The sequence below is a fragment of the Drosophila novamexicana genome, unplaced genomic scaffold (genome assembly GCF_003285875.2).
Source record: "Drosophila novamexicana strain 15010-1031.04,08,12 unplaced genomic scaffold, DnovRS2.1 tig00000817-arrow-arrow-pilon, whole genome shotgun sequence".
Lineage (NCBI taxonomy): Eukaryota > Metazoa > Arthropoda > Insecta > Diptera > Drosophilidae > Drosophila > Drosophila novamexicana.
The window spans coordinates 712,318-726,634 of record NW_020824827.1 but is presented as its reverse complement, the minus strand read 5'-3'; the positions used below and the strand labels follow the sequence as shown (position 1 = coordinate 726,634).

The 14,317-nt window shown below is 42.1% G+C and overlaps 1 protein-coding gene across 1 annotated transcript; it reads left to right on the top strand.

Annotated features, from left to right (window-relative positions):
• The first annotated feature begins 6,468 nt into the window (after positions 1-6,468).
• On the top strand, positions 6,469-7,335 carry LOC115764112. The gene has a single exon (XM_030706974.1). It carries the CDS (start codon positions 6,469-6,471, stop codon positions 7,333-7,335), a length of 867 nt encoding a protein of 288 aa, XP_030562834.1.
• Positions 7,336-14,317: the final 6,982 nt, after the last annotated feature.

Genomic DNA, 14,317 nt, shown 5'->3' with positions numbered 1-14,317 from the left:
CTTAAGATATAGATACAGTCCGGAGCCCCTTTTCAGCGTGTGTAAATTTTGCAGCGCGAAAAAAAAACTTTCACTGAAGCTGATTTGAAGCGGACGTCGTCGCTGCCGCTGCCGCCGCCGCTGCCACTGCTGCTGCTCCTGTCAAAAGGCCCGTGCACTTCATGATGAGCGTCTAACAGCATCAGCAGCAAATATGATGCTGGCTTGGCCGACATCCAGAGCCAGAGCCAGAGTCGAAGTCAGAGTCGGAGCGAGAGCCCAGGCCGGAGCCATAAGCCATCAGACATAAGCCATAAGCCATAAGCCGCGCAATCGTGACGAAAAGCCATCAAGTGCCTGCTGGACATTGACACTTGTTTAGCAGCCATGCCGGACCGGACATGGTCACCGGCAGCCGCTGCCGTTGCCCCTCCCACTTGCCGATCCCCCCGCCCACGACCCCTTTTTGCATACGAAAACAAGTAAGAGTGCCCTCGTCGGCAGTGCCCGACTAGGAGATACCAAGTATATCGAGATCTCGAGGTGCATACGAGCTTGAGTTTTCTTTTTTCAATTTTGACAGGTAGAAGGGTAGGTATTCCAAGGGTTCTTGATCTCTGTTTGCGAGAACCTACATTCCACATTTGTTGCCCTTAGCTTATATAGACCTCGAGATTAAAATCGATATTTATCGAAGTTCTGTAAAGGACTGCAGAGGGGTAGGTACTTAAAATGTAATGTGGTCTTGATCTGAGTATGTTTTATGAGAGCATATATAGTAGGGATTTGGTATCTTATCCTATCCTATCAATCCTTATTATATGAATCTTAAATCAAAATCGATATTTATCGAAGCTCTGGAAATGGAAATCTAAATAAATATGTAATAAATTTGTTCATATGATATTCGAAAATAAATAAAGAGATAATACAAATAGATGATTTCATCTGATTGTTACATATGTGCGCAACAAACCGTTATGCCCCCACTGTGCCCACCTTCCATGGTTACAGGGTATTCGAAAATCTCTGTTAACTTTGTACTTTCATTTGGCAAACGTGTATTTGCGTTTTGTGTATGTGTTGAGAGATGTTCCTGGAAAATGTGTGGAAAAGCCAAAGGCAGACAATGGGCCCGCTTGACGTGCACAGCAGCGCGGTTCATTAACTTGGCCTAAGTCAACGAAGCAGCTAAAGGCTTAATTATAATTTTAATTGGCCCTGTTCGAGCAGAAGCTCAAGCTCCAATTGGCGAGCCGTCCAAGAGTTTCGGCAGCCCAACCGGAAATACCGTTTGATCAATCGCTGTCGAAGGCCCCCCTCATAAAATAGGTATCTAGTATCTTATTGTATATGTAAGTATATGGCGCTCACTTGATCACTTGATCATGATCATGATCATGATCAGCGCTTGAGTTTTATACGTTTTGAAGCTTCTGACCGAAATACCATTGAAAGCAAAAGAAGAAAGTTGAACAATGGCTTTGTGGCACTGTGGCATGCCGTTTAAAATTTGCCCGCTCTTCATGATTATTAACTTAATTTAGTTAGAGCTGGCCTTTTATTTCGCTTAATTTCATTAACAGCGTCGTTTAAAGTTTCAATAAAAAAGGCACAACCACGTGGAGAGCGCTTTAAAAAAATTTCACTTTAAAGAATGCACTGAAGCAAGCGCTCAGCATCCGGCCAGGGTCCGGTCCAGGGCAATTTTAAGCGGTCTGCAAAAGGTTGAAACCTGCCCCCAACCAACCTGCCCCCTCGCCCAAAGCCGGCCCCCTGGGGGCCGCATATGCTGCATTATTTATGATGCAAAGTGGGGCGCAGCATCAAGGGCGTTGCTGCAGCAATTGCGTGAAAGTCGCGGAAGCTGTCAAAGCCACAAGTTTCGACGTTATCCTCCAGTTAAGAAAAATTGGCGCAAAACAGAATAACAAAAAAACGAAAAAAGGTACAGAAAAAGCGAAAGGGCTGGGCACACGTGCGCCACAGCTAAGATCGGGCCATAAAACTGCAATTTTGGCAAGTTTCTCAAGCCTCGCAGAAACCCTTTCTCTTTCGAAGAAAGCGCTTTTTTTTGGTCGGGTGTACACCCGGCTGCGGCCCGTGTGAATTGCCAAAAAGAGCTTTACAAGTAAGAAAGAAGTAAATTCAGCGGGTAAGTGCAGTCGTGTTTGCCGACAAAAAAAAAACGAAACAGTTTTTCACAAATTATATAACCCGACTCTGGAGAGTTTTGCTTTCCTCGGCATTGTTGCGCCATCATTTGTTTACACTTGGCCATCAATTATTCAATCTTATGCGCACTGACTAAACCCACTCTGACTTACATAAATAGAAAAAAATAGAAACAAAAACACTTAACTAATAAATTATTGAATAAATGCTGCAATCAAAATTGTCGCCGTGAGTTGCCGCTTAACGCTTTTGTCTTCAGCCACAGTTGTTAGCCGTAAATGTTGATTATGTCCGTTGTATTAGATAATACTCAAATGCGTATCTCTATCTATAACTGTGCTCGTATCTGCCGTATCTGTATCTGTAGCTGTGACTCTTCTGGCTGCATATTGGTTAGGCCACACGGCTGCCGCATCAACTCATTTATGGAAAGTGAAAGTGTTGCCCAGATTTGTATTCGTGCATTTTTAATTTGTATCTTTAAGTCGCCGTGTCGCGTTGCCAGGCGTTGCTCAAATGTTGAAATATTTATGCTAATAGCTGTGGCAGCTCCGGTGACCAAACGATTACAAAAGCAACTGCTAATTTCTTGCGTGGAATGCCCCCACACATTGTCTCTCTGTGGGCCTGACCTCTCTGCTGCCTGTCATTTGGCCTGGCATTTGCCCGGGCTGAAAGCGCAGGCAAGGCTTTGAGCAAATCAAATGATCAAAAGTGCAAGTAAGAGTGAGCTTGCACTTTGATTTGCACTACCAAATGCCTCATCTTCACATCTTCGCTCTACTTAAAGAGATACATTTGTGTGCGTATTTATTGGGTACAGAACTATTTGGCATCATTAATTCAGCTAAACTCAGCATTTGTTTACCTTAGATATTTATCTTGGCCCATTTAAATCAGCGCTCAGATCTTGGCATCGACTGCGGCAACTTTCAGAGTTCACACCATGTTGCAAAAATAGAACATTATCAAATGCCCAATCTGCAGCTCTGGCTAGTTAAGAGACTTATGCTGAGGTGGGAGAAATCTTTAAATTGTGATTAAATCGTGTTTAGATTGGTTGACTTTTTACATTTTATTTTTCCCTTATCTAGCGTGTCGATGACAATTTAAATGTTTTATATAAATAAAATAAATAAATAATTCATTCATTTTATATTTATTCAATATATTTCGAACTCAAGCGAACTCTGCTGACAAATTGATCAGAGATTTTTAAACAATGTCCAGACAAACTGTCTATTGTGCAGTTTTATCACGTTTTGCGATCCATCTTTCAATTTATTAAAATAAGTTACGGTTTTATTTTAATTAAATGCCAAGCATGCCTATTAATATTGTTTTATTAGTAATTATTATTTATTTTTGTAATAAACATAATCATTTTTTTATTTATTAAATTAATTTTGGAGCTAGTTATAGGTTCATATTGTTTTAAATATTTTAAAAATGTTAACTGTTGTTCCATAAAACTTTATGTTTATATTCAAAATAAAGCAACAAAAAAAATGCAGAAAATATATAAAAAATTCTTAATTTTGTTTATTTATTTATTATTATTTATTTCGAATTTATTTGACGCTTGTTTGCAGGGCCTTAAGAGTTCGTTGCCGCTTGCCGCTGTAGACCCCTAGGGAAATGCCGCCCACTTAAGTAGACGGTCGCAGGTTCAAAATTAAGCAATTAAGTGGCAGTTGGCAATTGCAGTTTGTTTAGCGTTTTCACTGTGGACACTGTGAACTGCAGTGGCATCAACTGCAGCATTGACATGGCCGGCAAACTGCGGCGGCAGCAAGAGCTGTTGTTGTTGTTGTTGTTTGCCTGAACACCCACTGCGAGTGCTTGGGCCAACTCATGCACACTCATACACACATGCACCCGCTCAATCAGTCACTCACTCACTCACTCACTCACTCAGTCAGTCAGTCAGTCAATCATTCATTCATTTATTCATTCATGCAGTTTTGTTAGCTTACATTTTCAAGTTGCAAAGTTGCACGCGCTGCGCGTCGTCGTTTCGGTCACAAGGCGGTGAATGTTGTCTACGAAAAAGGAAAATTAACGTTGAACTTTCTTTTTTGCTGCAGCAGCAGCAACAACAACAACAACAACAACAACAATAATATAAATAAAATATGTACTCGGCTTGTTGTTGCTGCGGCTTTTTTATACATATATATATATATGTATATATAAGTATATTCACATTTGGCTTTTATGGTCGCACAGTTAAAACTCGTTGAACTGTTATGAATTTTACTTTTGGTTTTCAAAAGCAAAACCAAATAAACCTGTTGCTGCAACAATAGAACAAGAAGCCAGCTCGAAAACCCGCCGATTCGCTGCACTCAACAACATGTCGCACTGGAGCCGCGGCCCAATGCAGTGAAAGTCTCGTTTCTCATCTTTTCTGCACAATCAAATGTGAACAGAAATGATAAAAAGGGGAAAAATACCAAAAGTTAATTAAATGTCAAATAATTCAGCATTCAACAGCGTCCGATGGCCCCGCCACAGATTTGCATCCCTACTGCAGCTGCGCTCACGCAATGCGTGCCGATTGCCCGGCCCCTGCCCGGCCCCTGCCCGCCGCCAAAGCCCCTCCCCATGCCCCTAACCCTGCCCCTGTCCCTGTCCAGGCAGTCGCTGCATATGAAATTCGCTTTCACTGATGCTGCTCCGCTGGCTGATCTGGAAAAGCGCTTTTCACACCATTTGGCGGGCTTTTGTTTGTCGGCGCCCAATTCATAGGCGCATTTTCATTGCATTTTCATTGCGTTTTCATGGCATTTTCACACATTCATAATACTTTAATTAAGCATATATATAATCAACACTTTCGCATCCTGGGCCCGGCCCGATGCCGCTTATCAACTCTCTTTTTCCTTGATGACTTTCATTTATGCAGCTCGCTCGCTTGCTCCTGCTACCAACTCACCCCTCATACCGCCACCCCTCGCCCCTCCCCTCTTTCAATTTGACTATTTGCGCACTTTTACTTGTCGCTTGCCATTGGCATTTGGTTATTGGCCGCCGGCTACTGGTCAACATGTTTGCCCAGCGGTCTTTCGGCACACTTTGGCTGCGAGTCAATAACTCGGCGGCCAGCAACCGCCAGCTGTTTATTTTGGCCACTCTTGGTATTTGACAATGCATAAAATATGCACATAAATTAATGCAGCATGGCGTCGAGGGGGGTAGGGGGGGGGGGGGTCAAGAAAAAAGGGCGGACAACGGTTAGCTGCATGCCACAGAGAAGTGTCGCAACTTTCCCTTTTGAATGGCTGGCGATCGAGGTTATGATTATTCGTATAGCATATGGCTTATTCTTTATGGCCGATTGTTTATTGGCCTGGCCCACATCTTCAGCTCGTTAGCTGTCTTTTATGTAACACAAATTCTAATGGGCACACACGAACATGACGCGCACAGACGTGCCGTGGCAAGTGATCCATTGAATGGGGCACAGTGAACGGGGAAGAGTGAACCTGTGACCGGTCAACGGTGAACATTAACCGCTAGCAGCACCTGCCTGCTGTTGCACCTGCCGTGGTGCTGTCACGCGGCTCTGATTGATATTTTAGAAGGCGCATTGCGAAACGCGAAAGGGAAATGCCTCTTACCCTGAGGGGGTGGGGGGGGATTTCAATTTCAATTTAAAAACAATTAAGATTACGATTTTCGGGCTTCTTTTTGATATTTTTTGGGTAAAAGTCAGCAGCAAACGGCCCCAATGCTGTTTCCCACAGTGCAACAGACTCTCCAGACTCTAGATGCCGCCCCAGGCCGCAGTCGCAGCCGCAGCTGATTTTGACAATGTTACATGAACTTCAAGCGAAAGCAGCGCAGTTCGAGCAGGCTTACAAATTACAGTAACAATGCTTTTCCAACCAGCCAACATCGAGCCGACGTCGACGACGACGACGTTACCGTTGGCTGGCAAAACGAAAGACTTAAGCGAGAAACTTGCGCGACCAGTTCTTGGCCGAGCTGAAATGCTTTCGTTCGTCGGCCGCGGCAGAGAGAGAGACAGAGATGTGAGCACACGCCGCCTATATAAATTGTGCTGGCCATTGGGAAATTGTATCATTTCATCCTCACCCGTCAAAGCAGCAACACAGCAGCCAGCAGCGTTGTGTGGCAGAGTGCAAGACTCAAAGTTGAAAAGAGAAAGTGCGTTTTGTCGATTTGTGTGCGGTACAAAAGCCGAAAGTGTGCACAGCCCTCAAAAGGACTATACAACAAGAACAACAACAACAAAACAAAGAAGTGAAAAACAAAAACATAAGAAAACAATCAATAACAATAAGAAATATGGCAAGCAATAAAGTTATTTTCGGTGTCTTGTGTTTGGTGACGCTGTCCGCTGCGCTCCCGGCTGAGGAAACGCGCGGCCATGCCCGCAACGCCATCGGCGGCGACAATGACATTATGGATAGCATCTATAGCGATTGCCTGCGCAAGGATTCCGTCTCGTGCGTCAAATACAAGCTGTTCAACTTTGTCGACAAGGTGCTCGGCGCCCGCGATCAGTATGCTCTCACCGAGGGCGTCACTGTTGTCCGCTCGCCGGATGCACCCGTTCAGGAGGCAGCCCGCTCCATTTCTGGTGATGAGTCGTTCGAGTCGCTGGCACTGAATCGCATCAGCAGCTTCCTCAACTCGCACAACATCAAGGTCGAACTGAAGGGTGCCGATATTGTGCAGGCGGTGAGCTCCACTGGACGCGCCTTGGAGGATGCCTCGGAGTCGCTGTTCGGCAGCAATGATCCCAATGCGCCCGAGGAGAGCCGTGGCAAGAAGAAGAAGGCCGCCAAAATCTTGGGCCCCATTCTGGCTTTGGTCGCACTAAAGGCCGCCGCTCTGCTGCCCCTGCTGCTGGGCGCCATCGCTCTGATTGCCGGCAAGGCTCTGCTCATTGGTAAGATCGCCCTGGTGCTGTCGGCCGTGATTGGCCTGAAGAAGCTGCTGTCACAGGAGAAGCATGTCACCTACGAAGTGGTCGCCCATCCCCATCACAGCAGCAGCCACTCGGTCAGCCATGGCGACTCATATGGCAGCGGCTACAGCGCCGATGCGGGCGCCTCCTCGGCCTCGTACGGCAGCAGCGGACACGGCGGCTGGGGACGCTCCATCGATGCCCAGGATCTGGCCTATGGTGCCCAGAAGCCCCAGGCCTAAGTGAAGCCACAGTCAGCAACCACAAGAACCACATGAACCACATGAACCACACGAACCACAACCACAATCAGTGACTCGAGCCGCAACGCTCGCACACGACAGACTCTTGATGAGGAACACATATTATTTATTGTTCGTTTTAATTAATTTATTAATATAATTTATTTTATTTATTTTTCCACACGAAAAAGCGCAAAGCAACGCACACAAAAAACGGAAACTAAAAAAAAACAACAACAAACAAAAAACAGATCATTTAAAAAATTGTTAAAGGACATTGTAGCGAAAAGAGAAGAAGCTGAAGAAGAGCCCAGAGCTACGTTCAGGCTGGCTGAGTGTGCGTGCATTTAGCTGCTTGACATACATACATACCATACACAGATACACATTTGTATCTTATAAAGCCTAAAGTTAAGTTTGTAAAAAAAAGCACAAAGCGAGAGTTAAAGTCGGTACCTTATGCAAAACGTTTCAAAATACTCATAAGCCCAGGCGGCGACTCTGTGTAGCGTTCAGCCTTAGGTCTAAGCTCGCACCAGGAACTCACTCACACACACACGCACAAGCACTTGCACACACATCTATCTAACTATCTCACTCTCTCTCACTTTCTCTCTATCTGCATCTGTCACTTGCTGTCGCACAGTCTCTGAGTCATAGCTCGTTCACATTATCTCCCTGTCCATCGCTATCGCTATTTACACTATCCATCTAGAGACTATACCAAAACTTTGCTGGTTGCCATGCAACTGTCTTACCTACTGTACACACTACTCTACATCAATACTCTACTCTTTATACTCTACTCTACTGTACTCTACTCAACTATTCTGTACTCTTTACATGCAATTCTAGTCTTACATTACAACAGAAAAAGAAAATTACAGCAACTAGCTTTAACTCAACAAACTAGCTCTTATCAATACTATCAGTATCTTTATCTAGTTTCTATCACATCTATGCTATCTATCTCTTTCGAGTCATAGTTTTGGTCATTATATACGCCATAACTTGCCATAGTTTTTCCTGCGCACAAAACTGAACTCATTCTTGAAAACTTTTCCAATTTCCACTCGAAATTCTTATGACTTTCTCATTTCTTTTGCACCTTCAGCTGCATTTCTCTCCCTCTCTCGCTCTTTTTATATCTCTTTCTCTCGCTCTTTCTTACTATCTCTGTCTTACTCTACATCTCTTTCTATCTGTCACGCTCTCATCATAATTTCTCTGCTGCCCTCTGCCTTGGTCAGCTTCTGTCAATTTCTAACGCTCTAATTTCCCAGCACACGCACGTACGTTCTCTGTAACCATAGTTCACTGTAGGCATTATATTATTTCGTTTTTGTTTTGTTACACAACTTCCATATTGTACTCTATGTTTATCGGGCGACTTGGGCCCGGTTTGCCCAGCTGCCAGTGTCCGCTTTTTGCATTGTGCTTTAAACTTATTTTTAATCGGTTTATTTAAAAATATTTGTTTAAATCATTTTGAAAGCGCGCTGGCCGCAAACGCCAAGTCGCCAGCTGATTGTCAACTTTTAATTTAAATGCATAAAAAATACACACATATAAATATATATTTGTAAGCAGAATCGTGCGGCACTTTCACATTAAGAACCACGGCGAGAGGCATAGAAACTGCAGAATTGGGCAATTCACAGTAGGAAGAAGCAGAAGAAACATAAATCACATATCACAAACATCACACACAAAGAATGTAAAAATCTCTTAAAAAACAGCATCTTTTCTCTGTCATAAATGCATGTCATTAATATATGAAGAAAAACAATAAGTACAAAAAAAATACACAAAAAAAAGAAAGAAATAGTAAACAACATGAAAATAAAACAAGCAAGGAATAAATAAAAAATCAATGAAAAGTCCAACTATTAGTTTACATACACACACACACAGGTATTCTTTATGGCCAGGCGGTGAAAGCGAAACGTTCGAGTAAAAAACTGAATAAAATTTTGCCTGATGCCCGCGAGTTATGGTTATGCATAATGCCCCGACAGAGGAGATCAGCTCTTGGCGGCCCGTTGACAGGCCCATCTTTGGCAAGAATGTCGAAAGAGAGGAGTGTGCTTTCATTTCAAGTGAAATTGATTTGCGACCCAGTTGGCTAAGCGAATTTTAAACACTCTGCCGTTAAGTGGTGTAAATAATTATGACTCTGGCCAAGTCAAGACAACGCATGCCACGACAAGACATGGCCAAACAACAGCAACAAAAATGTGGCCGAAAGTGTGCCCCGCCGGCTACCGTTGCGGCCAAAACTGATGCCAACAGACAGTGAAAGTAAACAGTTTGGAAACAACAACAACGACATCAACAAAAACAACGACAACGGCAAACAGTAAATGCATTGAAAACGTGTAGTGAAAAGCTGTAGAAATGCCAGCTTATGGCCATGGTCAAAACGTTTTTGGGTAAACGTATGATCGGCATAAAGGCAAGAGAGGGGCGCCCCCTGTGCGGCAACGAGGCAGAGTTGACTACTTTTAACAACTCTTAGACAAACAGCGCCCGTTGCTGAGGAACACTCAGATAAACAAAAAACTGGTTAGTCTGTTCGACTAGGATATACCCTAAACACACTGCCAGTTTGCCGTCACAAGCATTTGAGCATGTCATACCGCAGTTGTGCTGCTTCTCCCTTCTCCAGGGCTTTAGCTTTAAAATTAAGATTCTTTCAATTTCCTGGGCACTAAAAGAAGCTATTCAAAAAGTAAAATATTTTAAATCTACATATGCTATGCGAAAAGCTTTATACAAAAATTTATATATAGTCTTATAGTCTTCGGGTTGTCCTTAATCAAAATTGGAGAAGATATCGAAAAAACTGATAAGCTTGTTCCCATTCCCAATTTCAAGGACTCAGCTTGTCGTCATTATCAAGATTATATATTTATATACTCATATATATATGCATATACCTTATGGAGTTGGAGATGGTTCCTTCTGCCGGTCACATGCATTGCCACCAAACGATTATACCCCTTCTATCCATTTTCAATGGGTTCAGCGCATAGAAAAACAAATTCAGCGCAAAAAGTCTATTAAAAGTGGGAAACTATGTGACACCAAATACCCAGGCAAAAACGACGGCAGCAATGCCCACAACAAGAGTCAGAAAAGAATAAAAAACATGAGTAAATTGTGTCACGTGGGCATCGTCATTAGAATGTGCGAGCGCAGCTGACGAAATGCCAGTTTTAGGCCTGAAAGGGCGCTCAACCAACATTTGTGTGGGAAATTCATAGGAACTTAAAAGTTAACGTGAAGTTCACCTTTAAGCGTTTTACTTGCTTCTTCATTTAAGCTTGGCCAATGGCTGCCTTTGATACCCTTTAGCCAGAACAAGCTTTAAGTAGGGTATTTGAGTTCGCTGTAATTTGTGTTACAGGCAAAAGAGAATATTAACTTCCCCTTCGCTGCGTTAAAATTAGGGCTTAGGGAATTAGTGGAAGAATATGTTTCCTTTTCCCACTATACTGCAAGCTCAAAGCTATAATTTTACATGTGCCCTTCTATGCAATTCTCACAAATACAACTAAGTGTTAAGAGCTTAAATGCACTTATTTAAGGTTGTTATAATTACCATTTGCGCCGGAATTTCAATGTGTTGTGAATATATTAACTTTCGGGTAAATATTTATTTATTTAGGCATACATATTATGAGTATATATATTTGGTTGTGTGTTTGGAAAGGTCAGCTTTCCGTATAACAATTTGAGTTATTTATCAAAAAAGGATATCTTGAGACAGTCAAACGTTCAATTATATAAATGAAATCCTGCTATCTAAATAGCTATGTCTGCACTTTGTCCCATGTTAATGTTCAGGGTGTCTTTAAGTCACCCTTGCGCTCTTTTGCTCGCTCTTTCGTTTCTCACTTCCCTTTCATTAATTTTCCCTTTTTTACTATCTTGTCCATCGCATTCAGCCTAGCTTGTCCTGGCTTAGTTTTCCTTTTGACCTTGAACTTGTCTTGCCTTTGAATATTCACGCTTTTCCACCCAACTCATACATATTCTTCACTTCAATTTTATTCCTTTTACCGTCCTGTTTACTTGTTGAGCCTTTGAGTCCTTGAATTGTTGTGTATTAAGCCAACGGCTATGGTTACTTTCATATATTGGATCAGCATGGGGTGTTAAATAGCAATTTCCACACTCTTCGGTCAGTCGGCTATTTGATATATTTGGAATTGAATTTTGTTGTCTTATGCAAATCGAAGCGCCCCAAAAAAATGAAAGCCTACTGATGTGATTTGGAGCGAATTACCGTTGCGGCCCGAGTGAGTGCCGCTAGAGAAATGTGGATTGGCTGCAGCTGTGGCTGTGCGGCTGAAAGAAAAACTGGTGCAGGCATTTTGATACCAAACATCGGTCGGCTACCAATTTCACATTCTGAAAACCAGATAAAAAGCCACAAAATTCGCAATAATTCATAAGCCGGCAGCGAATTGCGCACACACGCTCCAATGAGAGAGATAATTCAGGTCTGCAGTTTGGGAAGCCTCGTGCAATGTCTGCCCAATTTGGAGCCAATTTCACTGTCAACGGACCTCGAGCCGAAGTGGATGCCTGCAAGGGCGTCGGCAAATGTTGCATGCGCAGAATGCTGAACGAAATGAAAACGAGTTTGGCTCTGAAGCTCGGAAAGCGGGTCACCAGAACACGGCCAGCAACAACAACAACGACAACGACAACAATAACAACAAACTGCAACGCTTGCATAGGCCAAAAGACAACCTGATCGGCCGGCCTTGCTCGGCGCTTTCCATTATACAAAAATCACCTGTTAGCATTATGAAAATATTAAGCATTTTCTTCTTGTCGTCGAAATTTCCACTCCAACAAGTTTTCCCACACTCGAAAAACACGCAGCACATTATGATTACAGTCATTTTTTGTATTATTATTGTTGCCTTTGTTGCTTTTGCTGTTGTTGCCATTGTTGTGAGCGCCTGTGCATGGAAGCGTTAAGTTTTGTTAAGCGCCTCCGTGAGCAGTTACGATTATTGGTTATGATTAATTGAAAGTTAATTGGGCACGCGAGTCGCATGCACAAAACGCTGAAACACTGAAACAGTTTAATAACACAGCCCAGACGATTTAACGGCTGATTTATGGCTCTAACTACGCGAGCCCATTTAATTTATTGCTTACTTAAAGCCGTACAGCTCACTTCTTAGTTAGTTAATAACAATTGCGCATAATTGATGAGCCGTAATTCCCACAAACGGATTCGCTTGTCCAGCGGTTGTGCCGCTTCAATAGACATTTATACGCTCGCGTTTCTCAGCCGCTTCATTTCCTTCCAACAAACGGACATAATTAAATGTGCTGCTTAAAGCTCACTAAACTTTATGAAAACTTTACCGATTAACGTGGTGAGAGATTAACATGGTTCGACTGAAAGTTTGACTTTTGCATCAATATAAATTCATGGCATTTTGTTTTGTTAAAGCTCAAGCCTTGCCAAATGCCACTCTTCACCTTAAAAGTCCAATAACATAGCCAAAAGTAAACCGATTTGCATATGTGTTGTAATTTTGGCCATATTTTGTCCTTAAGCTTGTTATATACGATATTTTCATCCACACTATATATACATCATTATCTATATCTTAACAATGTTTATGAATTTTAGGGAAACCTTTTTTTAATTACGCTTTTATACCTTTAATGAGGGAGATAGGAGTTGATGTTTTCACGATAGATGCCACCCACGTCAGTCATGGTTTCATTAAAAAAATGATTCCGCATATTAATGCGAATCAGATTAGGCAACAAGCATGCAATATAATATAAATGCGTCGATTGGAAATATAATTAAGAATTTTAAAGTTTTAAAGAAGATCAATAGCCTAGATTGAAAATAAATTAATATCGAAGTTATTTGCGTAAATATATACTCATATATTTTACAACACATTTGAAAATTGTTTAAAATATAAACACAGATATACAAACATCAACTTACAAAGAGAAAAGCTCTCACTTGCACTTTTTCGTTGAGCTAAAGCAAGTTTGTGTCTTAACTCTTTCGTTTAGCAATTGCACTTTTCAGGCGCATGCCATTTTCAGCCCGCCCCAAAGTAGGCAACACTTTTTTTACAAAGTTGAATATTGACAAATTAAAGTATGCCTTTTATGTATTATATTTTTAACTGAATTTCAAACTTAACATTTATCATGTTTAATCAAAATTTTAAAAGATTCGTTTTTTTGCAAAAGCTATTAAAGCAATTTCTTAGTTTTGTAAGCTGTGCCTTTGCCAAGAGTTATAAGAATTATTGATATTTCTTTGAATAAATGGTTAATATTCAATTCTATCCAAAGCACATGGAGCTTGTTTGCGAGTGTCTGCTGTACTGCAAAGCCGAATTCTGCTGCCACACATGTGTTTATAAAAAGAAAAGTTAAGATTTGTGGGGCGACAGTGAATCTGTGATAAAAACTAATAAATAAATGTTTATATAAAAAAACTGCACAGTTTCGGTCTAGTAAGCAATGCCAAGAGAGAACTTGCGAAAATAGTGCGGGATGAGCAGCTGCGCCCAATGCCAATGCCAGTGGAGTGTGGCTGGCTGAAGACTTGTGGCATGCGGCTTGCGGCATGTGGCATGTGGCAGTCACGCACGCCCCAGCTCGCTCCGTTTTACATGCGCACAAAAACTCAATAGCTTAGAACGAACTGCAAGTTGTGTTATAATTACAAATGAAAATTGCAGCACTTGCACAAACAGTGCAGATGTTGTTGCTGCAGCTATTCGGTTGCTTTCGCGGCGAAATCACGAAAGCGCAGCTTCAATGGCCAACAGCCTCTGGCCACAGCCACAGCCAGCCCGACTAATTGGCGTGATATTTAGACTAAAACAAAATCTGTTTGCTTGTTTTAAACTATTTTTTCTTTTTTTCTTTTTCAATTTCAGCTGCCTCTTGACATGCACCCAAGCGCAATTGGCCG

Bases quoted from the DNA above. Each gene is read 5' to 3' on its own strand.
- LOC115764112 (XM_030706974.1), top strand. From the start codon at position 6,469: ATGGCAAGCAATAAAGTTATTTTCGGTGTCTTGTGTTTGGTGACGCTG.